The sequence below is a fragment of the Haliotis asinina genome, chromosome 3 (genome assembly GCF_037392515.1).
Source record: "Haliotis asinina isolate JCU_RB_2024 chromosome 3, JCU_Hal_asi_v2, whole genome shotgun sequence".
Taxonomy (NCBI): Eukaryota; Metazoa; Mollusca; class Gastropoda; order Lepetellida; family Haliotidae; genus Haliotis; species Haliotis asinina.
Genome location: NC_090282.1, coordinates 84,056,577 through 84,083,501, shown reverse-complemented (window position 1 = coordinate 84,083,501; position 26,925 = coordinate 84,056,577). Strand labels below are relative to the sequence as shown.

General features: G+C 39.3%; 2 protein-coding genes across 2 annotated transcripts; both read left to right on the top strand.

The window, feature by feature from the left end:
* The first annotated feature begins 2,886 nt into the window (after nucleotides 1-2,886).
* On the top strand, nucleotides 2,887-20,049 carry LOC137277161 (cys-loop ligand-gated ion channel-like). The gene is made up of 8 exons (XM_067808835.1): nucleotides 2,887-3,332; nucleotides 14,518-14,646; nucleotides 14,887-15,075; nucleotides 15,216-15,473; nucleotides 15,611-15,766; nucleotides 16,784-16,963; nucleotides 17,383-17,430; nucleotides 19,257-20,049. Exons 1-8 carry the CDS (start codon nucleotides 3,231-3,233, stop codon nucleotides 19,344-19,346), a joined length of 1,152 nt encoding a protein of 383 aa, XP_067664936.1. The 5' UTR covers nucleotides 2,887-3,230; the 3' UTR covers nucleotides 19,347-20,049.
* A 1,619-nt stretch (nucleotides 20,050-21,668) lies between these two features.
* LOC137279096 (cys-loop ligand-gated ion channel-like) lies at nucleotides 21,669-26,552 on the top strand. Its single transcript, XM_067811571.1, has 8 exons — nucleotides 21,669-21,707; nucleotides 22,799-22,927; nucleotides 23,448-23,642; nucleotides 23,783-24,040; nucleotides 24,645-24,800; nucleotides 25,496-25,675; nucleotides 25,782-25,829; nucleotides 26,287-26,552. Exons 1-8 carry the CDS (start codon nucleotides 21,669-21,671, stop codon nucleotides 26,374-26,376), a joined length of 1,095 nt encoding a protein of 364 aa, XP_067667672.1. The 3' UTR covers nucleotides 26,377-26,552.
* Nucleotides 26,553-26,925: the final 373 nt, after the last annotated feature.

Genomic DNA, 26,925 nt, shown 5'->3' with positions numbered 1-26,925 from the left:
TTATGATCAGTAGTTGGCGCGTAGGCTTTGAAAACAAAACTTAAACTGAATAGTTTGGCAACTGTAACACATTTTACTAACACAAAACTTAACTTGAAATATGGTAAAGCATTACTGCAATATGAGAAGAATACACAAAAACGAACATCAAGAATGGTGGAAAGTACGGTCACCATGACGACCCCACAAATCGAAGTGTCTCACACTGTTTACACAATGGTTTATGAACCATGACGGCGTGAACTACCACATACCACCACACCAGTAACATGCACATCATCAAGTATCGTATTATTAGCATCTGCAGATTGCTCTGCCAGTCCCAATACTGTATGGCTCATACTGTGAACAGGATAAGGTCCAGCTCGAACTTGAAAATGGTTCCATGTTCTATGAGGTTTACTTCACCTTTCGAGCCATGGTAATGTTTAATGTCTAAATAAGATTATGACAGCACAAGACAGGCCGGACTAGCGTTGTCATCCATAAGTATCTGACTACTGGCAAATTAACAAAATATAGTCCCATGGACGTGTCCAGTACCTCCCGTGGAAAACATCGACCCTTGTGTTTCTCAGATACTGTAATGAGATCCAGTCTGCTGTCACACGAAACTCGACCTGGTATCATCACTGATGAGTTCACCTGCATATATCATCTCCTGGTGATACAACAACATATGTTAGAATGGTGTCGACAGTGTATAGAAGAAAGCCAAGTTGAAGGTGTTTGAGGTTGTGCGTTGCAGCCATCAAGAAACTGATATTTACATCATACTTCATGTTGTTCAAGTTGCATGTAACGGACAGTGTGCTTCAGATGTTGTGGTGTTAACAGTCATCCCTCCAACGTATGCAGCGTGTGAAAAGGACAGCTTACCAGGCAGGTGTACATTTCACGAAGCATCTACAACGGCTCTGATCTATGCAATAGCAGGGGAGTTGCAATAGTTCTTAGCATAACGGAATATATTTTTTTCTCTCGTAAATCATACAGAATGATATAGAGAACATACAATCGTTCACAATACAACTACATATGAGTGGAAATATTGATTTAGAAATGACAAAGAACAGTTTTAGCAAACAGTAATAGTTTCATAAAGGGTGGGGTATAATCTGATTTCATAAGTGGGATAAATGTGTCCATATGTGGATTACTGCCTAAATAAGAGGGACGTATCTTCTTAACATTAAGATGTGTACATGACAAAATAACATTCACTTCGTCACAAATAACAAATTGTACATGTTCTCTTTAGTAGATGAACATTAAACCACCGCCCCGTTTCAATGGGTAATCTATGAATGAAGTTCTTAATTTTGTTCACCAGATACGTAGGAGATCCAATAGATACCCTTCTAAAGTGAGTGAGGTTTCACATACATGTAGTATTTTCCTTTAGATGAATTTTTGGCATCGGCATACCATGATTGTTTGAACTGGTCAGTTAATGAAAATTGGACATGTTTCAACCAGTGGATGCTAGGAAACGTTTGAGATTGCCAAATGTACGAGAGCCTGACATGGAGAGATGATCTAGATTTCATAATGTTATAAAGAATGTGGAGAAATTGACTAGTTTCAGTTGTAACTTTACACCAGTAGCTGATGATTTTGACCTCATGTCAATGGGATATATGCCCAATTCACCATAAACAATAAAATGTGGTGTAGAGTGTTTACTATGAGAATATATTTACAAACTTTATGTGCGTTCTTTCCGAGTTGATTTAATTTTCATAGCCCCGCGTTTTCGAACTGTAAAGTAAGACTCATAAAAGTATTTATTTAGTTGACAAGCGATTGGTATTTGTAATTTTCGGATTATTTTTGAAAAATGGGAAACATGGACTTTAACCTTGTTCCGAAATTCTCTTAATTGCCTTGAAGCATTTACCATTAGCATTATGTGATATTCCCAAATATAGATGTTCTCGAGCAATCGCAATTTCATCATAAACAATAATAAATTTAGATTTATTCTTTTTGAAAATATCATGATCCTAGTGTTAAATTTAAGCTTCCTTGAAACACAATATTTTGAAAATCTAGCCAAAGCTAACTGTTGGAAAGGTGAAAAAGTGCACCTGCTGTATGTGATGAGCGTTAACTTAGACCAACCCTCCTTGTTTTCGGTGTTTAATTTGATGTGCATACCCCCTTGTAATGCAAACCAATAATACCGATTTGAAACTACGATCGTTTGTTAAACAAAATTAATCCTAAGTTTAATAAAATTCTGAGATTTGAATTTTCAGTTTATTTTAGGGGATGATAAAAACATTTTCCAAGCATCACAAAGATTTTGACGTCAGATGAAAGAGATGAAAGAAATACTCAGTGCCCAACAATGCTGAAAAGACTAGGGTTTTCATGGTGTTGTTCAAGGCGATATAACGCGTTCATTGCGTTATTATAAATACCTGTTTGTAAGCAGTCTTGATAAGAGCGCGCCGTAGATGCTCTTAAATCTTCGTGTCAAGACGATGCTGTAGTATATTGATAGATGTAGTTGTTTTGTAAGCCTGATGCTCTGATCTGGACAACCTGTGCTGGGAGACCAACCTGTTGATTGTCTGTCACGTCTCGGTGTTAATGACACCAGTCCGCGGTTTGTCTGAACCAGACTGGATCAGTTAAAGCTTGTCGTCATACGGTAGGGACATGTATTGCGGTGTTAACTCTCGCTGTTCAGTTGTTGACAGAATATCATGAGAGTCTCCGTAACGTCTTATGGGGGTATTACGACATTAACTAGTTCTATATTTGCCGTGCCTTCCACCCCCACGCCACCCCCCACCCCCCTCCAAAAAGTCCTAATTATAATCGGAAAATACCATGTGATCGTATATCACCCCGTTATCAGATTACAGCGTGTTCCAGTCCACTAGCCAGCGGTTGTTTCTCAACAACGCTTGGAACCCTGACCTGCAACTGGATTTGACACGCAGCCACACGGACAGTATAACCGATCCCTTAGAAGTCTTTGTACTGCCGCTATGGACAACCCTGACTCGCAGTAAGATTAACAATCACAGCCCGGTAGGTTGCAATCGATCAGTAGAGCGTTACGACCCAACTGACGTACCCTAATCTTACATGAATGGTGGTCGTTAGCCCCGACTTACTCACCGAGTCAATATGGTTTGACGAAGACACTGAGTAACGGTTTCGAGGTGTCAACAAGGGACTTGGTCATTCCACTTTGTTAGACATTTCGATTGTGGATGTTTGGAATACCTGGCATGGGAGACCAGTCAATGCCAACGGCCTCTGCAGCTGCAGTAGAAGAGATTCCAACTCCAGATGTTGGGGCATCTTCAAAAAAGGTACAACTCTCTAACTCTCTCTCTCTCTCTCTCTCTCTCTCTCAGGGTATTAATGCGTCAAAACAAGCATAGTGCGTGCGCACACACACGAACATGCATCATTCACGAACGCTTCACGTTGTGGCCCTCCCTCGTCTTTAATCAGAACACACGTAAATAGTTAATCTCCTCACGGACTTCTATGTGTGGATAACAACGAGAACTCTCAGCGTGACGGGAAACCAGGTTGGACATATACCATACCATATCGTGTATGGTATGTACTCTATTTATTGAAATCTTTCTGTTTGTTGCTTACGTGTAGCACAGTGGCACCACGTTCGCCAGTAACATTGGGATAACAGGTTTCAATCCCGGTTTGTCCAAACTGCCTGCACCCTAGGTTTCACGAAAGTGGTACACGGGTGAGACTGACATGAACTTCCTGCATTAATCATACGCCTTTGTTGTAAGTGGTGTACTTTCATTTTTTTAAATGATCAGTTTTAGTTGTAGAGTTCCCGTTACAATATGGCACGTGCATCCAGGAGGAAATACATGTCCTGGCGGTTGGGATATATAAACTCATATCGAGATAAAGATTCAACATTTACATAAGTTTTTACATGCTTGATAATAAAACTTTACATCCGAGACTGACATGCATATGCATGTCAGGTTAATAAATTTATTATAAATAGACGAGGATTGGCTGACATCGGGACTCTTTCATCTTTCACACAATATTTAAAGTAGTTGATTTGAAAAAAAATGACATCCAGTCATATCAGTTAAAACAGACATAACTGGACTTGTAAAATAGAAATTTAACAAATAAATTAAATCTAGTATAGACTAATATGTTTAACTAGAAGTTAATATCAAATAAAAATAACACGATCAATTACATTGTGCCCCATTTCCAAACAAAATTAGCTGGTAAAACGGCCTTAATTCCTCGTGGCTCTCTTACTTTTCACCTCAAGATCAATTCATAAAAAACACATAGTTTGTAGAACACACCACTCTGTGAAAACAACGCATGGACCAAAGTCCTGGTTTAGAGTTGATGAAATGGAGTTCTATCTGACGACGGGAATGTATGTATGTTTGTACAAGCCCAGACAGATAGCTGGTCTTTTGGCATGACGCAGACGAGGATCGAATCCGGACGCTCTAACCACTACACCACGGAGGCGTCTAAGACCTAGAAGTTGGAGGAGAACAAAACCTATGGTCAGTACAGACTTTCCTTAATTTCTAAAACTGATGTCATTACATCACCAACTGATAACTGGACAAGATTTTCAAATGAAAAGTCATTTCATTGTTGGAACATCATTTATTGTTTACAAACTTCAAACTATCAAAAGTCGGAGAACACGCAGATCTCCAACCATGATTGGGTGGCCATGATTGGATAAACTAATTTGCATAAATTGATCATCAGTTTACTATACACCTTGAAAATGAAATGTCATTTCATTGTTGGAACATCATTTATTGTTTACAAACTTCAAACTATCAAAAGTCGGAGAACATGCAGATCGCCAACCATGATTGGGTGGCCATGATTGGGTAAACTAATTTGCATAAATTGATCATCAGTTTACTATACACCTTTTTTAAAACTGTTATTGGGAATATATATCCCATCAGTATTACCGGTATTATAATGTGATATACAACGTTACCGTAACACTAGCATACCTATATGGAAATTTAGAAAAAAAACATACTGTTGAACTGTTGCTATTCTGTTACACAGAGTTACATTAAAAGATGCGAAAGAGATTATATGTCTCCTCGTTTCATTCACGGTTTAAAATGCAGACAATACACGAGCACAGTGAAAGTTCACCAACTGTAATCACGTTACCTGTTTAGTTTGATGTAGAATATCAACAGTGACAAGTCAGCTAAAAGAAAATAATCCCCTAATGTTTAGCAGATGTCACGTCATAAAACTGTCACAAACAAACATAAAACAGTTCCGATAAAACTGTCTTACCTGACTGTGTGACGAACTTTAAACTGTCACTGGGCAATCGTGCACATTTCAAGCACGCCTTTGAACAAAATGTCCGTCATGCCATGTGCTTTTGGTGCTTCAATGACTGTCTATATTACTTCTGGAACCGAATGTGCGTAACTGTTCTGTGCAATCCGAAGAAAAAAGGTTATGCTCCTTTGGAAATATAGTCATCGAGATTGCGTCACGTAGATTACACAGACGTCCTTCAGCACCCACCAAACGTTTGACATGTAAAGAATGAGCATTTCATTCTCTTAGGTAGTTCTACTGAATAGATCCGTTCATTTTAAAACGCTTTTGGTGACATTGCATGTACAGTTTTGATCTCATGGCGGTCATCCATTACATCCTTAAAAACCTCCACAACATTAAATCTGTGAAGACATCGGCTGAAATTTAATGGCTCTGAAACTGATATGATATTGTCCAAACATAAGACTGTAACTATAGTATCTGATCAATACATAACATTTTTCTTATAATTATGTGGTCATTTTCATGAAGTTACATTTTTTGAGGCATCATGTTGAACATAATTCTAAAAAAAATATACCATATCAAGATATGTTCTGGGCATGGACGCATGTAATGTCACCTGTTCTCCTCTCTCTAGATGACATCTACTTTGAAATATTCACTCACATTTTTATACATCATTGGTGACATGCACATTTTCGCGATTTTAACTTTCCACAGTGAGTCACATAAATGTATGACAGATCATCAACAATTTCTATGTTTGGAATACCTACCATGCCTGCCGCCTAATATAAACATCTTTCTCCATTTTTCAATAACGAAAGAGGTTGTAGACAGGCTGACCAAATGCCCCTTTACCTGTTTTTATTAGTCGCAGATATATTGGGGATAACTGAATGGGTCGGGAGAAGATGGTGATAACCCACCAATTCCTACTTTCGAGATGATTGCGTTTGAAAGTTTAGTCATTCGTGAGAAAGATTAGTGTGACTTTTGAAAAGTAACAAAAATGTGTTGTATTTACTTATACTTCTGGTAGTGTGCAAACAAAATGGTTTTTATGTGCTCGAAGACACCTGCTGTAAACATTTTGTGTTGGTTATCAGTTTCATGCCGACATGAGCTTGTCATACTCTTGCTGAAGGATCGATATTTGTACTTGTGTTAACCCACATCAGATACACACTTATGCGGAAATTCATGGCTGTATGATTCTTAGGGAAATAAATATACTAATGGAAGAAGTAACTGTGCATTATTTGGTGTTATGCATTTTTAAAAAGATCATAACATGGTGTGTGGTGGTGTGTTTCGTGATCACCGTTTTGTTGACAGGATTATACCGAAATGTATTAGATTTTACTCTAAGCATCGTGACGCCCTTGAAAAAAATGAATGTGGTGTCAAAATACTGGTTCACAAAGGACAAGGTATGATAGAGGCCCTTATTGGCCCACAACATGTCATGATTATCAAAATTTTACAACACGATAATTTTAGCATAAAAGGAGCTAAATTAATTGTTGAAGTTACCTCCAATTGCATTTTTATGTTTCTAGTGTTGTTAGTTTTCCTCTTTGAAGACCTCAAAGTTAACATATTTTACAATATCTTCTAGAAACCTACATTTTCTGATTTTCAGAGTGATAGAAAAGTGTGAGCAAAAGCGTGACCCATCCCAATTTTTTCACCACATATGAAGCGAGTAAATTAGAATGTACACCTAAAAAATTGTAGTGGGTCACGCTTTTGCTCATATCAAAATCTTTAAAAAAGTACATTTTTTCGGTTTATGAAATTGCCCCATACAACATCTAAAAAAATAAACATTGACATAAACTAACATCTTTAAAAACAATCCATCACATTTACACATCTGTGCCATGATACATTATATTTTGAATGGTTTTGTGCTCTAAAATACACATGTCAAACATCGTTATTAAAATTTTCAATATCATAAGGCACCCACAAGGCAGATTTATGAGATGTAAACATTGGTGTTTGGTTGTTGGTCTCTGCTAGAAAAGTAAGGAGATGTCTGAAGATTTTCAAAATATGATCAAGTAGTACTGTAAAGGTGAAAATCTTTGTTATTATGAAAGAATTTGATCATAGTTTTTCTATCATCTGTGTATCAAACACCTTTGAGTCACCTGTCACGGTCAAAATAACACTGTCATTCAACAGGATTGCCATGTATAAACATATGCATTTTCCAAGAACTTATGTACCTTGATGTTTCCAATGACATATTAGATTTCATTTAACCAAAATGACTACACTTAACTGTATGAAAAGGATGTTTTAGCTAGAATAAGAACATTGTATCAAGGTCTAGCAGGTGGTGAACACAAGCAGACGTCAAGTCATACATAGTTCAGTAATAGTTGTAAAGTGTAATATATAAGCTTAAATTCACAGTGGGAGGCAAAGGAATATGTAGCCTAATGGTTGCAATAGTGGACTGGAGGTTTCTTTTGTTATCAGACATGCAGGTTCAAATCCATGTAACTCTTCTTTCTTTTTTTCAAAGTTTGTTTATCAAGTCTACAATGTTTAACTAAACTGTTTCACATCAAATCCAAATATTGTAATTGTTTTCTTAAGTTTGGTAATCTATGTCACAACACTTGTGAAACAAGCTTTAATTAACATCATGTGAATCTTTTGTTAAGACACTGACCATTTGCCTTTTCAAGTCAGTCTAGTTGCCTTTGTTCCCAATATTTTAAATTCATATTTTATACATTTTGATTTACTTTAGGCTTATACACTTTTGAATACTGCAGTTCTTGAGAGTGAATCAGATACTGAGATTGATGACTGTGTGAATGAAGAGTAATAGTGGATGTTTTATATCTTTAAAGTGGATAAGTAGTGAATAATTACTCTGTGAATTCTTTTGAATACTGACTTTAACATGTGCGTGGTGTTAATATGAACCTGCACTGACATTGAAATTTCACCCAAAATGGGCCCCTTTGAGGTCAAGACCTGTGATTTTCAGTGCAACATGGTTGGCTATTGTAATAACATATGATGATTGAGATGTTAACTGTATATTTGCTAAAACTGGTTGTAAATGCTGACTTGTAACACTTACTAGTTAGAATGAAGCTGTGCCCAAAATGAAGCTTCACCCAAAACAGGCCCCTGTGATTCTTAGTGCAACATGATTGTTATCATGCTTACATGTTGTACAATGGACCCATGGATTACATTTGCAAAGAATGCTGTGGATAATGACTGAGTTTTGGGGACACAATTGGCAAGTAATTGAATTAACAATGTTTTGCAACCCTAATTGGGCCCCTTGAAGTTAAAACATTATGACTGACTTTGACTTATGACAGTCATAAAACTGCTGTAATTTGTATGTAAATAAAATAACAGCAGTTGTAAATAAGCCATTATGGCACACTGATATTTCAGACTTCTTGTTATTTTTCATGGGAACTGATAAAACCCATTTTGGGCCCCTCTGCAGAAAAATTACACCTCAGAACATATAAAATATAGCATTTTTATGCAAAGCTAACTTGTCTCTAAACAAATAACATGTTTTCAGCCAATTCTGTTAGTGGGCCAAAAACCACCCTTATCATACCTTGTCCTTTCGTATTCTGTGTGTCCACTGTTGTTGATGCAGACCCGACAGCGATGATGCATTGGCACTAAGCGATTGAAGAAAGCTTGGGGAATGCTGTTCCACGTCTGATCCAACATTCGGCGAACATTAATGGCTGATATTTAGGGCCATGCCGTAGGTACAACTTGTATTGAAATTAACATGTTTTCTACCAGTTTTAGAGTTTAGAGAATAATCTACTGTCAAAGTCTACTATCAAGTGTCAAAAACATGCAAAAAGAAAAGGATCATTTTGCACAAAGTGCACATGTCACACACGATGTGTGAGATTAAATTTCATGAAAAGTGCTTAGGTACATGTTTGTGCAGGGTTAATTAGTTTTTGTAACAAAATATTAATCAAAAAGACTGAGATCACTTTTACAAATGGATGTGAGTATAGAGTGACATCACTCATTGACACTCTATCTGTACCAAAACGATGATAACCCATCATTTTGTTGTATCTCAACTTAAGTGCAATCCAGATCATACAAATTTTCAGGTAATGTGTGTCTAGGTGCATATAACCTGCTTAGTCATAAAAGAGAAACTTACATGAAAGGATTTCCAAGTTGGGTGGATTGTGGAATATCACAATTCATCAACCGATCAGTTTGGCAAGAACATGATAACCCACCTGAAATAATGAAAGAGTATAAAAGTAGCATTTTAAACACTTAAATGTCAAAAATGTTAGAATCAGTTCCTTGAGAAGTTTCTTCATTGTTGGGATCATGGGTTCATTCATCAACTCTGTTCTGGGTGGAGATTACTCTCAAAACATCTCCACCAAGCATCACATGTACTGCCAGGATTTTGTGGCTTGTCATTTTCTTGCCAAGAGGGAACCACATGCGTGTGCCTTATACCAAATATGGACATGATGCAACTCTGCACAATGCCAAGTTAGGGGAGATAACTCATGCTCATATAGTAATACTGGACCTTGGAGACCACTAATACAATTATCTGGAAAACCATGATGTGTGGGTTGTCACTATTTTACCCCGACCCCATCAATTATCAGATAGAATTAAGAAATCAAAGGTATTGTTTTACGGGAAATTGAACATAAGATAGAACAGTGTGTAGATGATACAGAATTGTTTCTGGACGGGTCAGAAAATAGTCTACAGGCAGCGATGAACACTCTGGACACTTTTTACAAAATGTTAGGACTAAGATAAAATAATAAGAAAAACAAGGCTGTATGGCCAGGCTCTATGGCAGGGAGTAGGCTAAAATCATGCAAGGTAAATTTGATGTTTTGGGAGTCGCATTAAATGTTGAGTTGGAAGACCTTTGGATGATTAACACCCGTAAAAGCGAGATAATATTTAAAGAATATTAGGAAACTGGAGAAAATGAAATTTGATTTTAATTGGCAAAATAATCGTTATTACATCTCTAGAGTTGTCAACACTAGTGCACATATTCACCGCTTTACCCAGCTCACCAGAATCTTTCATCAAAAAGATATTTTTCGACTTTTTATGGAATGGTAAAAGAGATAAAATTAAGGATATTTGTGATTACAATGGTATATTACCCTTCGAGCAATTAAAAGACAAATATGGCTTGAATGATTCAGTACTACACGACAATAAAATGCTATTAAATATTCCTTATCAATGGAGAAATTCTGTATTTAACAGAGAATTCATCGATGAAAATATCAACATTCCTGAACGCTTAAGAAATATGTTAAAATATTCTAAAGGTTGTAGACTCGTTAATGATACATAATAAAGAAAGACAATCTACCACAGGTATGTACGAAATGGAAACCCAGATGAACTGGAAAACTACATTTATTAAATTTAGAAAATGTACAAAGGATGTTAAATTGATCGATTTTTAAATTTACACCAAACGTGATTTGCTATATATGAAAATTGTTGATGATGGTGTTTGTTCACTTTGTACGGAAGAAAGAGAAGGTATAGAACGCGTATATTATTACTGTCAGCATAGCACAAACTTCTGGTTTCTCTTCTGAAAGACGAAATACCAAGTTTTGTCTTAACTACGTCCACAATCAGTTTGGGTTCCCAATACTCAGATTATCTTATAAATCATATCATTCTCCTAATCAAGAAATACTTACATAATATGACCATAAAAGTAAAATTCCTGTATTTTGGAAATTCAAGAAATCTCTCAAAGAGATAATGAAAATACAAAGATATATTGCAACAATGAACACAAATTCGAGCAAAAATTGAGACCACTGGTGGATATGCTCAGTGATCAATAGTTCCAGTCTCAATATACCTCTTGGTTGAAAAAGTATTTGAAAATATTTTTGACATTTATGCATTTGACATTGAAATGTATCTGGATGGACCCAAAATAGTGCATATAAAGACTACACAAATATATGTATACTTTTGAACTGAATAAAAATATGTGAAAAAGAACATATTGCAAAAATCGTAAAAATACCTTCTGCTGTGCATCATACATTTCAGGCCAATGACCTCACGGCGTTATGAATGTACGATTGCGTAACTAACTGGCTATCACCCATGAAAACACCATGAACATTTAGTGCGGATACAATCAAATAGGAAAAAGGTAGACCTGTACTCCGTTTTCTGGAGGAGTGTGGAGACAGTGTTGTATAAAGTACGGTCGGAAATAGCAAAAACAACAATTTTTCCATTTATATCTGCAGTTGATGTGCTGGATATGTGACAATGTGAAACATCTGTTAAACTAAATTCAGCCTAACTACGGTGGTAAGGAGATACGAACCCTAACACAAGGACTTTACTGAGGAAAGATTACTGCAGAAACGACTTTTGTACAGGCAATGGCATCAGTGTGTGATGATATTGTATGACAAAGGACACTTTTAAAATGCCTAATTTGAAATTCGACTTAGCTTCATTATAAATGATATCTGACGTAGAAAATAATATCTTTCATGCTGAAATTGTTGAGGATGTACCTACCATGGAGTCTCACTGTCACTATGAAAACGTATTGGATGTGTCGTCAAAGAAGAAACAGGACGGGTGTCCAGACGATGGTTGGGATCGGGTGGGAGATAAAGATAACAGCTAAGATATGATAATAGTTTGGTTGAATTAAATCTGGGGAAGTACACGGCATGTCATAACGACTTACAAGTAATATGCGGTCCTGTCGATCTTCGGGTGGTCATGCCAACTATTTTGAGACATTTAATACGACCTTCTCTAAGGGTATCAGGTGTTACAGTTAATAATTTGCCCTGGCAAAAGGTATAACGAATCCTCTATGAACAGCAAAATATAACACTGACAAGTCTGAAATATTCAATGATGTGTATTGCCCAAAGAGCAAGATACAATGATTCACAAGAGAGGTTTCTAGCACAATGCAACTGAGTCAAATCTAACACAAATATAACATCAACACACCAAAGTCTTGGTTTTCAGTGAGAAACAGTTCTACTAAATCTTTCACAGCGAGCTTTTTTTAATGTAGGTCAAGCGCTGACGAAGAGGCATACAGGTGTAGGTAGGCCGAATGATGACACAACACAGAATTACTCCGAGTGTATGTCCGTGTGTGAGTGGTCAACACAACAACTAGCCTTATATATACACAGTCACTGATTCTTGAGCATTCGAGCACTGTGAGACCACCACGCCATTAGCTAAGAACTTTCTCGTTCGGCCTAGTGTTTACTAACAGTCAAAAACACATATTCATATATAGAGGGAGCCAACTCTAAAGCGCTACCTTAAAGGCGTGCCGCTAAAATAGTACTACCGTGATACGAAATACTACCGTGATACTATCACTCAAAACTCTAAACATTGTGACCCAATAACAACTATCACTTAATCAATTATAACACAAATTACAAAAAACACAGTCTCGTAACACAGGTATCATGCCCTTTTACATATATTATTGTAGGAAAAATAAGTAAGACATGCGATGAAGAAAATGAAAGGTTCATTTACATATATATGTTAAGCAATAGATGAGACATTCAACACACATGAAAAAAAGCACAAAATATCTTTGAGATAACCCCTTGTGGCTGCAAGCAGCACATGATTTCATGCCAAATAAGTAGATGGGCCGTTGTCATACGTGACTGGGCAACCAAATTGCCATCTGTAGTCTGAACTATTTTTTCAGCAGCTATTCTAATTTTCTTGCATGTTTTTTCTGGATATCCTCTTACGCATCCCACTGAATGTACAGTTAGACAGATGTGGGTTATTTCGACAGATACTGTTTGCAGTTATGTAAATTTTAGGGATGCAGGGCAACAGTCTAAACCCTTTTTTTCTATTTCTGACAGTACGTTAGTACTAAACACAGTACCTTTCTGGTCCGATGTGACGAACGTCCTACTTGTAGCATGCCTGCTAGAATGTGACTTGTAAGTATTCTTACCTCACAATAAGATTTGTCAACAATGCAGGCCAACATGGATATGTGTAATCTGTTGACCTCATATCTAAGCAGATCATTTCTGGCGTGGTAGACATGAACAAAGGAGACCATTTCTACAACAACACCATGTTATATGCAGAAACGTACAGTCCAAATATGACACACGATACGAGCTCTAGCGACATCATATTGTCTGTGCTTTACCATGAACATTACCATGAACCTTTCATTTTCTTCATCGCATGTCTTACTTATTTTTCCTATAATAATATAAATTCATCGTACACCTTGCGACGTAAGAGCTGTCGGTACCATAACAACCCTGTTTTGGCACGTGATTAATGGCGGCCAGGGAATACAGTGTGTTCTTTCCATTCCACTGAAAATTGCTCTTTGATCAAGACAATCGCTCGTCGGTCATTGAAAACATGGCCTCAGTTGGTGATGATACCGAAGACTTGATCGTGAGTAGTGTGATACAGAAGACTTGATCGTGAGTAGTGAGATACAGATGACGTGATAGTATTGTGATACCGAAGACTTGATCGTGAGTAGTGAGATACAGATGACGTGATAGTATTGTGATACCGAAGACTTGATCGTGAGTAGTGTGATACAGAAGACTTGATCGTGAGTAGTGTTATACAGTAGACGTGATAGTGAATAGTGTGGCACAGAAGCCGTCATAGTGAGTAGTGTGATACAGAAGACGTCATAGTGAGTAGTATGATGCATTGGAACCCGGTGAATCCGGAACCCTTATACTCAGTCTGTATGAGGCAGCAGTGTCAAGATTAAGGAACTTCATCGACATTTGTTCTGATGACTGTTTATGGTGAGTGTTAAGAAGAGATATAGCGACAGGGATATATGACACCCATTGTCCCATACTACAGACGAAAGGTAATATATATGGGACAAATTGCAAGCATGACTATACTTTTACTATTGATACTTGATGAAACACAAACACTAAAACAGTTACCTCATGGAGATTTCGAGTGGAGGTTGTCTCTGGCCAACATGCTTGACTGCAGTGGTGGTAGTCATCATTGTTTGGAGGGGGTTTCTTGGCCTTTTTCGGCTTGATAAGATGCTTTGTTGAAACAAATTCCTGTGATGACATCAAATATACTTAAGAACGTCTCTCATCGCAGAGGCAGATTTCACTGAAGATCGTGTTTCTGAAGATCAGCAACATAGACACCATCAAGGAAGAGTACTCTGCGGACATCTTCCTCTCAGCCAGATGGAGAGAACCAGCACTAGACCACACCAACAACATGGTGAGTACTATTCAGACACCTTCCTATCCGCCAGAAAAAGAGAACCTGCACTAGGCAGAATCAACAAGGTGTTGAATGATCTGCAGACATCTTTTTTCATACGAACTCGGAGAGTTGCAGGTTTCTCCAGTTCCACTGCATAAAGTATTGCAAGGTTCTGACTGGTGTAACAGATTGTAGTCGTGGAGTGGGTGCGCAGAAGAAAATCACTTGTTTAAGCAATGTATTCTTAACACACAGAAAATCGACTGGGCGTCATACTTCGACCCCAAGCTCAACATTCAAAACAACATCGGTGAATTGAAGCAGACCACATGGCGAGAGGTGCAGACAGAGCCGGATGGGCAGACGTATGTGATGGAGAGACGCCGCATCAAGGGCAAGTTCTTCGAGAAGTTGGAGCTGCAGGATTTTCCGTTTGACATCCAAGTACGTCTGGGAGTGTCCTGTCGATTTAGTACCAAATACTTCTTTTTACAGTAAAAGGTGTCTTCATATGGGTCACATAGAGACTGTTATATTGAAATGTCACCTTGTCTGTAACTTAACCGTTACTTTTCTCCCAACAGGACTTATCCATCCTCATCACCAGCGAATCCCCGCCAACTGATGTGGAGCTGGTGGAGTTAAACTCCACCGTCAGCCACGTCAACGTGGACAGCTTTGTTGATCAGCAGGAATGGGGGTTGTACGACTTCGTGGTTGGCGAGAAACGTCTCATGCCAAATGAATATAGCAGCATGAAGTACAAGCGTCCTGGAATGGTCTTCCGGTGCTGCGCAGTCAGGAAGGTCGGCTACTTTACCTGGAACATCATGCTGATCATTGTAAGGATACAGCTGCTCCTCACTGTAGTAACTGAGTGATTGGTATGGTCAGCTCATATACTTTCACGCGAAATATATCGTGGTCATTCATGAATCGACACTGGATTAGTAAGTAAATTTCTCTGCCTCCTTTCCAGGCCATGATCAGTTCCCTGGCATTTGCCACTTTCTCTGTTGACCGGAAGCTGCCCCAGAACCGCCTACAGTTGTCCTTCACCTTGGTCCTCACCATGGTGACCTTCAAGTTCGTGGCCTCGCAGTCAGTACCCAAGCTCTCCTACCTGACGTATCTGGTAGGTAAAGCATGACGTCAGAGGACGTCAGAGATACCTATTTGTTAACATTGTTTCTGTTTCTCGGGGATATATATAAAGCAACAGCAAGAAGCACTACAATGCATTTCTCGGTGATAGAAAACAGATAGCGAGCTCCACTCAGATTGTATCGAGCGAACAGATGGACAACATAACCTCTACGTTTCGGTAATGCAATTATCCTGTATTAATGTAACTTGCCTGACATGGATGTTCCGTATCAAAATTCACACTAATGAGATGATGACATATCATCTTTTTATTCAGGCCCAAGGAGATTAAATCACTTACAAAACGTTCACATATGGCTTGGTAAGGAAAAAACACAATGTCATTAAAGACATTGAGAAATGCAGTCCTAAGCATAGCGACGCTGTGTCTGACCACACTTTCCTTAAGAGCACTGGGGCCACTGCTAGTGGCTGTGTTAACATGCTCGACATATACACATCATTGTAAACCAAACGTTACTGTGTTCTGTAATCTGATTGGTTGAAAAACATGATCAAATGGTATTAAATTCCCGGAAACTGCAAGACTATTCACTGCGTATTGACACATAACCAATTGTTTTGTTGTGTCATCAACGGTGGTGACGTCATTCAAATTATATTGTGACGTAAAGTTAGAATGACGTCACAAGTGAGCTACTCCAGATGCTACCATGGGAACCAGCTGAAACGGCCAGCTGATGACACTTTACTGCTGTACTCATACTCGATGTAAACGAGTGCAGACAGTAAAACGCCTTTGGTTTACTTTTGTGTTGACAATGTCGATAAACATCATGTGTTGGCCAATTTCCGGTTGTTATTGAGTATTTGAAGCGGTTCTAAATGCATTCCAGTGCTTTAAATACTCAATAACACCCGGAAATTGGCATGATGTTTAACACATGATGTTTATCTCCTAATTACACCATTACACCGCGATGAGACACTCTAACCTGAGTGACTTTGGGTTCTATTGTAATCACATCAACTCATTCATCCCCAGGACCGTTACATCCTTCTGTCGATGTCGTTCCTGTTCCTAGTGTGCTGTTGGCACGCTGTCATCACGTTGTACAATGCTGACGCCGTCACCGCTGGCCTGATGGACTACTACGCATTCTTTACTTTTATTGGCGTGTATCTGTTTGGACAGCTGACTTTCAGTCTTTTCGTTGGGACAAAGGTGAGTTTGACATCATGTGAATTATTTAGCCTTGGCTTAATGGTCATTTAGCATGTGTTTGTTTTCTCTCTTGTACTGATCGGCTACATCTTCCATAGAAACATCATAAATATTGACCCATCTGATTGCTCGTCATATGCAGAAGGCGTTGATGTTTTGGAACACCTTACAATGATAAGCGTGGGTAGCCCACTTGTTCAAGGGGAGACTCGTGGGCACGAAAGTCTGGTTCTATTCCCAATAATGTGTTTCAGAGTGAAAGCAGCAGAATCCATACCTTTGTAGCTTGAGAAGAGTGAATGTCTCCGTCCATGTGTAAAGTAGACCATGGTATTGACATTTAGTTGATGTTTACATGTATTCTGTAGAAGTAAACAACGTGACGGTCAGTTTATACACTCTCTTTGTGTAACTTTCAGTTCCTGATTAAAAAGAAACAGAAGGAACGCGCTGAAGAGGAATATCAAGTAAGTTATGTTTCTGTTTAGAGATTCAGAGAATCCCCGACAAACTGTGGAGACTTCTGGGTTATCTTGTAAATGCAGAACCTGTTATTACCTGTAGTGATTTTCAGATAAAGGGCATAATACTGAATTGCCAGTCACAAAACATAAATTGATTGAATACAACGATAGCCGGTACATTGTATCCTGTATCACCTATGGAAAGACATATTACGCTGTATTTCTAATGACAGTACATTCCTGACGGTCGTTGTCTTCACATTTATAACGAGTGGAGAATATATCATATATGAAGTACTGTCGGAAATTGGAAAAACTGTTTCTAGGTTGTTACTCTGTATCCCGAAAATTGCAAATAACCTATGTCAAAATATCCCACATCGACCTAACTGAGCGTTCAGTGGGATGTGTAATGGGCTGTAAGACATGTTTACTTGTAAAATCGGACAAAATTTGGAAAAATGTGAATAGCCGATGAAAACAATAGATAGACCATGGATTCGCTTGCTCAGTCAGGTGTGACGACGAACCGTCGACTCACCTGGCATGAAATGTGTGTGCTGCCTACAGGCACGAAAGTTCAGCTCAAAGATGTGTTATGGTTTTTCATGTATGTTGAGTATGTCACATCTATGGCTTAACATCTTACGTGTCTTTCTTCCATAAGGTTAAGACAGTAGAAGACTATGCTACCCATATTAAAGGACTCCAAATATGTAGGTGGCATGACCACTCGAAGATCGACTGGATAATATTTGTAAATTGTAAAACATGCAAATTGCGCGCTTCCTCAGTTTAAACCCCCTAACGGATTATCTTATCTCAGCTGATATCATTATCCCCCAGTCTGACCTCTCCACCGTCTGTTGCATCCGTCCTGGTTTGCTTTTGAGACAACCCCTCCTACCTGTTTCTTTTTATAGTGCTAGTGAGACTGTATGGTAGCACCAACCTTAATAGTTTCGTTATAGTTGTTATTTCTACGTCAGCTATCTTTTACAATGAAGCTAGGTTTAATTTCAAAATGGGCACTGAAAAAGTCTCCTTTATAAAAATACAATGTCACTGTGTTCGAGTCCATACCGCTGTCAATGTGTACCTCGTAAAGATGGGAAAGGGACATAAACTCGGTGCGCCTAGTAGGCAGGAAGAGTTGTATGATCCCCGGGGAGTTGAGATTGAAAATACGATGTGCAGTTGTGATAAACATCCAAATATCGGGGGAATATAAAGTGCCTTTCAGCAGTTGAAATGGATATCGGCGCTATACAAATGTATGTATGTATGTGCGTGCTTGCGTGCGTGCGTGTATGTGTGTATCTATGTATGTGTTTGGGGGAAAGGGGTCGGGCTTGGATGGATGGATGGATGAATGGATGTCATTCCACACTAATCTGAATCAAGCCATGGTCTGTTCCAGAAGCTTTGGACAAAACACACTCTTTCCTCCAATCTCTCCTCAGTAAAGGCCTTGTTCTGTGTTTCCTATCTCCTTACCACTGAGACTGTGTTCAGCCGAACCTAATTTAACAGATATTTTCACCTATTACCTCCATATACTGTAAATACAAACGCGAAAAATCAGAGGTTTTTTTTTAGCTATTTCTTACACTACTTTAATATTAGACCAGATATCGCCAAGTACCCGTGGATGGAAGACACTCCCGCACTGAAATCGGTACAGGGGAAATGCGACAAATCAGCCCTAGTCTAATTTTTTTTCAGTTGCAAAGCAAGAATTGTTTTCTCCCTTTGTTTACCATGTATCTGAGTGCACCTCCGTCAACCTTATCATCGTTGAACAGTGATGTTTTTGTGTTTTGTTACAGAAAAAGGTTGAAAGCATGCCCGTGGAGGAACGACCACAAAGGCGTAGACGAAGACGTAAACACCTGATGAAGGTCACGCCGTTCATATAAACAACGCCACGTCAACCACCTTCTGTGTTGACGCTTTGGGAGGGAGTTACTTGAGTGACTGCCAAAATGAATAGTTGATCAGATTTATACAAGTCATCTACGTGAATGAGTGAGTATGTGAGTGAGAGTGAGCGTCTGAAGTCATGACCAAGTTTCTCCTCGTGAAGATCCGGGTTAAAATTGATCTTCAGCAGTCCATGCTTGCTACAGGCGACTGAAGGGGTGTGGGCCCAGTCGCACAAAGCGATCGTAAGGCTACGACTATCTTAAGCCTATGTTGGAGAATGGGAGTTACTATCATTGTAACTCAGAGATCGTTTTGTGCAAGTGAGTTCAGGTGGGCAGGCTCATTTACTTGGTTGATGCAAGGCATCGTATGCCACTTGTGTAGACTCTCCATTTATAGCTACTCTCGACTGTCGCAGTGGACTGCTGCGATCACTCTAGCAGATCACCGATGCGTCTGGTCCAGCGTCCACTTGACAAGAACACTCCTGTTGTGAGTGACCTTTCATGACACGTGTTGGGCATCTCATACCGACCGCCACAACATCGTCACCGATCAGCGATGTTGTCAATTGCCGTATTGTTATGCGCAGAAGTCCATCTGTGATATTTTGTTTTATTTTGTTTTGATAACTGCTGTCATATTGGAAGCCTGTGATAGTGGATACAAGAATAAATATGTAAAACTATAACTGCAGATTGATGAGTTTGTCTTCTTTACCATGTCAGTATTGTGGATGCCGAGCTGGGCGACGTTTCATTCCGTGGATTGAGCTGTAACGGTTTATTGATCTTTTCATGTATTATATATGCAGTTTCGAAGAATGCCGTAGATATGTTATAGTCAGATTGTGAAATACGTCATTTCGTGAAAAGACTAAACATGTCAGTCAGTTCATGAAATTTGACTAAATAACTTAATCTACAAAAGTGGATCACAGTTTCAACATCACATGTTGTCACTAACAGTTAAAACTAATGTGGCAGCAACTGTTGCACTTCAGCTTGTCTTTGAAGAATTTACACCTGCTTGTTTGAAACTTGTGTCCAGATTAGCCACACCTCACAAACCCCTGTCCACCACATAAAGATGATATGAAATTTCATGAAATGACTGAAGAACATGTATACTGATTGTTGTCACACAAAATGACGCGAAATGGTAGAGCCTCTTAGTTATTTCACGAAATAACTGATTTCACAATTTGACTGTAACATATACAATCGTAATATAACACAGGCATGTAGGCGCTGCCCACATGTAAGCAAAGGGCAGGTTGTCAAGTGAGAAAAAGGAACTTACATTGGTTTACACGATAGTATTCATGTATACACATTATGTCATACTAGTTTCCAGTTAATCTGAACGGTTCATGGATACATGCCTTGGAGACGTCTTCAAACATGTCATGAGAGGTGACTGTCAACAGATTCACTGGGTTTTACATAATCATATTAGTCTCACGTGCCACCTGCCCACTGTTATTGGTTAGGCTGCACAAAATAATAATTTTTTTTCAAAAGTGACGGTTTGACTTGTTGTTTAATGTTTGATAGGATATAAGTGGCGCGTCAGGAACACATTTTTATTTTGTTCTCTCAGAAATTCAGTTTGGGAAGTTTAGCACGTGTTAATTAGTTGTAGATTCAGTCACACCCGTTCCTACAGACACTCATTCTTATAGTGAACAAATGGATGATCGGGACGCGGCCAAGACAAAATTATTTTTTTTCTAAATGGTAATGAAACATTGTTACGCGCACAAATAAAGTGACCAATGCCCGAGAAACATTTCACTTTTTTATTCAGCCTGCAAAGTAATGCGGCATTAATAGAGTCCAAAATCCTAGGTATGTTGTTAAATTTGTGTCTCAACGATATTGAACTATCCATGTCCTTTTCCATAAGGCAGCAAGACATAGCCGTTCACGTCAATCAGAAGTCAGTATGTACACATGCATGTACATACCGCGATAGGGCCCCACAAAGATGTGCTAATGTAATCCCAAATACAGCACATCTTACAGCTGAAAGCATTGCCTGTTTAACTAGATGTTACATGACTTTTGGGGGCTAAACATGTTGAGGTTATACTGTACAGATTATTTCCGGCACTGTGAGTATGGACAGCAGATTTATTGAAAATGATACCTAATCTCTAGCTTCGCCCTGAGCCTCTTATACAGTAATCTCAACCTTGTTGGTGCCATGACGACCATGTTTGGACGCGTGATTAATGGCTCCCAACGAGTGTTGTGTATCAAGTAATTCTGTACGACATCTTTGACAAGCAAGACTCCCTCCTTCATGGAAATATGGCGGTAGTTAATGGCGGAACAGACAACAACAATCTTGTAAGTAAGAGTATGCGGTGCGGTGAACCCTCGGATTCCAAATCCCGCCCGACTGACAACGCTTAACTTACGTCAGTCCGGAATGATGAGTTAAATAAATATGGACATGTTCCGTTGCAACGGTAAAGTCTTTATAATGACTGTGGTTATACAGATGTATGGCAGCGGCCAATAACATGTATACAATGTACAAGTGCAGTGACATCAAACACCTACATGCGTTATGCTAGCCCATGTAGTACATATAGTATATCTCATGTGTTTCATTGTGCTTTTGTTTAATGCTTCATCAACTACGTCAGAAGTGTGACCTCCCATCATGTCTGTCGCTTATTACGTCAACAGGGTGGGCTGACGACCACTTCAGACCCATCATCATCGGGGTCTGACATTATTATATTATCAAATGTCATTCTAACCTTAACCAAACATGTGATTGAGAAAAGGTGCCGTAGGTGTACAAAATCATTTGAAAGCAACATTGATGTAAATCAGACTGGCAACCAGGACCAAAAGGAGTAGTATCAGTATCACACATAAACAGCCTGTTAACGTTAGTTCTTTATATAGATGGCATCTACAATATCTATTTTTCCCATGTTCATTCTCTTATGTCTAGGAGACAGACATTTTCCAGCACGGAAAGAAAATGTTTTCAACAAAACCTAGAACCCACTAACCCGCCTGTCAACGTGTCTAAACTCATTAAAAGATGTCGTTGAGTAGGAGTACGGATTTGAAATAATTGGTGCACATTACTACAAGTCACAAAGTAATTCTTTTGAATGAGAAAGAGGAAATTCTACAGAAGTACGACGATATCTTTAGTCACTATGTTGCTGCGCAATATTGTCAGCTGTTACATGTAATGCTTTGCAAACATATAACAGTAGTTTTAGTGTTTCACCTAAGCCTCCAAAGATAAAGGCCTTTATAGCATCTCCATGCGCAAGTTCACGTCGTAGAAGCAGGGGAGGCTACTCTTGCTTAAATCTCACCCCATCCAGTCTTATATATGCAAAACATTCGGTTTGTCACAAAACTCCCTTGCACACTCTCTATTGTACGTTAATACATGTCTTCCACCACAGAGGCACGTCTCACTGAAGATCGTGTTTCTCAAAATCAGCAACATAGACACCATAAAGGAGGAATACCTTGCAGACATCTTCTTATCAGCCAGATGGAGAGAACCAGCACTAGACAACATCAACAAGAAGGTGAGTACTATTCAGACATTTTCCTCTCAGCCATATGGAGAGAGCCAGCACTAGACAGAACCAATAAAAGATGGGTGCTCGACACACCAGCACTAGACAGCATCAACAAGGCGATGAGTACTCTGCAGACGTTTTCCTGACTAGACAGCACCAAAAACGAGGTGAGACAAGTTCCTCTCGGTCAGATGGAAAGATCATACACTAGAATAGGTAGCAAAAATACGAGTCCCGAGAGACAGTTTCGTCCCAGTCCATTAAATACATGCTCCACTATACCTGACTATGAGCATGTAATACATTCACACAGCCTGATCATTATCAGTCAGTTTCTGGGCTGTTAGCAACCCTCCTTGGAGAGGAAATAGACGTTTATCAGGATACATCTATCCAGGAATCATTTTTATTACATATTATCAATCCTGTTTTGTAGAGGTAACGTCAACACAGAAGAAATAGTGATGTTGAGAAAATTCTAGTTGTTTGGTATCCAGCAATCCAACATATCACGCTTTGTTGCCAGACCAAGAAAATCGATTGGGAGTCATACTTCGACCCCAAGCTCAACATTCAAAACAACATCGGTGAACTGAAGCAGACGACATGGCGGGAGTTGCAGACAGAATCGGGTGGGGAGACGTATGTGATGGAGAGACGCCGCATCAAGGGCAAGTTCTTCGAGAAGTTGGAGCTGGAAGACTTTCCGTTTGACATCCAAGTACGTCTGGGAGTGTCCTTTCGATTTAGTACCAAATACTTCTTTTCACAGTAAAAGGTGTCTTCATAGGGGTCACATAGAGACTGTTATATTGAAATGTCACCTTGTCTGTAACTTAACCGTTACTTTTCTCCCAACAGGACTTATCCATCCTCATCACCAGCGAATCCCCGCCAACTGATGTGGAGCTGGTGGAGTTAAACTCCACCGTCAGCCACGTCAACGTGGACAGCTTTGTTGATCAGCAGGAGTGGGGGTTGTACGACTTCGTGGTTGGCGAGAAGCGTCTCATGCCGAATGAATACAGCAGCATCAAGTACAAGCGACCTGGCTTCATCTTCCGGTGCTGCGCAGTCAGGAAGGTCGGCTACTTTACCTGGAACATCATGCTGGTCATTGTAAGCATATATGTGACTTTCGAAATCAGAAACCTAATAACCAACCCCATGAGGGCCAAAAGACCCTACGGCAAGGGTGTCTTATACAGTCACAGATGTCTTATACAGTTTCACACTGTAAGTTTTTTAGTTTAGTAAAGACTATTGTCATTGATGAATTATGAATGGTTCTCGAACGTTAATAACATGTTGGTTTTTTTTCAAAATATGGCAAAGATTCTGGTTGAAAAAAGACAACTGTCAGATATTCACCGAAGGGCCTGCAGGTATTTGAAACTGTCAGCCCGATACAATAACAACCGGCGCTGGGCCTCCAGGGAGGCCGTTATTTCGAGCATTGTGTGTCAACGAAGCAAACTGGTTTTGTTAGGACCACTACATATTTCAACATTTTTCGTTGCCCAGAGGACATCAAATCGGACCAAATGCAATGTTTGTTTGCGAGCATTTAGTTATGTTTGGGATACACCTCACCTGGAGAGGCGAGTATGCTACTTAGATGCTTCATCTGGTCTTTTGGCATGACATTCTCATAACTTATAGTTGCTTATCATTAATGTGTGAAACTCCACGATTACTGAGATCACACTTGTCACATTTCCAGACGATGATAAGTTCCCTGTCATTTGCTGCCTTTTCCGTTGACCGTGAGCTTCCTCAGAGGCGTATTCAGTTGTCCTTGACCTTGATCCTCACCATGGTGACCTTCAAGTTCGTGGCCTCGCAGTCAGTACCTAAGCTCTCCTATCTGACATACCTGGTAAGTAATGCAGACCGTGTGTGACCACGCAGAACGTATTGCTACGGTTCCTAGGGATCACTTGAAGAATATTTCATGCAGTACCTGACATGGCCCACCGTGGTAGCGTGCTCTTCAAACCAAGAGACACGATTGTTATGAATGACACAATCCTCCATATCAATGGACTAGGTTGGGTTAACGGTAATGGCGAGAGTTACGCCTAAATGGCTGTCATTGTCATCATCATCATATGATAATACAGCCATAATTATATTTATGGCAGTGAGTGAACGTTCCTGTACATACCGGTTCACTAGTTTGGTTGTTAAAATAGCTATTCATTTCGTCCTTGAAGTTTTGATAACTGTTTAGATCACAAACAATACATGTACAGTGTCAATGACAATGATAGTAATGAATTTATAATGCGCCTTCTTCCAAAAAGTATTTGCTGAAGGAGAAAGTAGGAGACATCCATTCTTATTTTATCAGAAATACGGCCCTGACATATTTACAACGTTGTCCATGACAGTGTGTTTAAAGTGAGAAAAGGCTACTACACAAAAGTTTCGAGCGGGTCCTACGTTTATGGACATACTTTCTCATCTAAAGTAAATGACATACGATGAAATGAATTTAAGACTTCAGACTGTGATTTCTGGTTTATGGTAATCACCTCTACGTTTAATGTGCAAACTTCCATTCATCCCCAGGACCGGTACATCCTTCTGTCGATGTCGTTCCTGTTCCTAGTGTGCTGTTGGCACGCTGTTGTGGCGTTGTATAAAAGTGACGACGACACCGCTGGAATGATGGACTACTGCGCCTTCTTCACCTTCCTTGGCCTATATCTGTTCGGACAGTTGACGTTTGTCGTTATCGTGGGGAGTAAGGTGAGTCAGAAGACTTTACGAATAGCGCACCCACGAACCGCTTCCACAGTGAATACAGAAAGTATCTTGAAAACCGAAAGTCAAATATTTTAAATTTCATTTTCAGTTCGCGTTCAAACGAAGACAAAAAGAACGTTTAGAGGAGGAATACCAGGTGAGTTATGTGTGGATTCAGGATGCGGAGCGAGATTCTAGCATTAACAATGCAAAAGTCATAACACGGGCATGATAGCTCGGCGTCACGTAAAACAACATTTACAGCCATATTTGATTATGTCTAAAAGTGAAACCAGCAAGAAGTATTTATTCGACGGTATTGCATTTCAGTCCAGTATCATAATCTTGTTTCTGACCTATGTTTCCCAAGTTTCAGTGACATTGTTTCAGGTTAAGTTTGTAATATTTTGGTGAAATCAAGCTGCAAGGGTTTTCACCGATCTCGTGTGTTTGTGTTTGGAATAAGACCAACTTTGTGCCAGCCCTCTTGGGTGCCTCTAATAGGCATTTGTTCCAGAGCCGCACTGTAAGATATTGGGAAAACTTAACTGATGATGTTCTGACTGTGCAATATTCCAGGATTTGATATTATGCAGTTGTTGTGACTTTTACAGAAAAAACTTGAAAGTTTGCCAACGTGGGACCGACCTCAAAAGCGTAAGAAAAAACACAAGCACTTCATGAACATCAACCCGTTCACATAAACATGTTGACGTCGTCCATGTGTAGATCTGTATGTTTTCACTGTTGTCGTGGCAACAGGTAACACGGATTTTGTGGTAAGCAGCTATATATCTGCAATGGAGGACCTCCGGAACTGTATCAACCCAGCTCAGTGTGCCTAGCCACATGACTCCGTTATATGGGCACACTCACTGACTCACACACCACACGCACCACACAATAACCAACGGGACAACCATGTCTCCTTCTCGGGACGTCGTCTCCATTGTCGATGTTGTCGTCTCTAACATCACGGACGTGGGCTAAAGTATCAACTAGCTGTGTGGTACTATGTTCTTACAAACAGGTTCTGGTCGAATAAAGATTTCACTAACTCCTTTGTGTTCGTTATATGCATTCACCGCGGTTCTTCATCTCGTCAACGAAATGAAATTATTTTATACTTCCCTAGATTGTGACACAACGCTTATTGATTTGCACATGTATCATTAATGCAGTTTGAACGCAATCTATCAAAACTACCTCTCGACAAATATAACACAAGCACATATGTTCAACACTGGGTAGAC

What these genes read in the sequence shown, in the direction of transcription:
- LOC137277161 (XM_067808835.1), top strand. Translation starts at nt 3,231, where the DNA reads ATGTTTGGAATACCTGGCATGGGAGACCAGTCAATGCCAACGGCCTCT. An exon ending in TTGGGGCATCTTCAAAAAAG is followed by an intron (nt 3,333 to 14,517) that starts GTACAACTCTCT and finishes CTCTCATCGCAG; the next exon opens with AGGCAGATTTCACTGAAGAT. An exon ending in TCTCCTACCTGACGTATCTG is followed by an intron (nt 15,767 to 16,783) that starts GTAGGTAAAGCA and finishes ATTCATCCCCAG; the next exon opens with GACCGTTACATCCTTCTGTC.
- LOC137279096 (XM_067811571.1), top strand. Translation starts at nt 21,669, where the DNA reads ATGGCGGTAGTTAATGGCGGAACAGACAACAACAATCTT. An exon ending in TAGACAACATCAACAAGAAG is followed by an intron (nt 22,928 to 23,447) that starts GTGAGTACTATT and finishes CTTTGTTGCCAG; the next exon opens with ACCAAGAAAATCGATTGGGA. An exon ending in GTTTAGAGGAGGAATACCAG is followed by an intron (nt 25,830 to 26,286) that starts GTGAGTTATGTG and finishes TGACTTTTACAG; the next exon opens with AAAAAACTTGAAAGTTTGCC.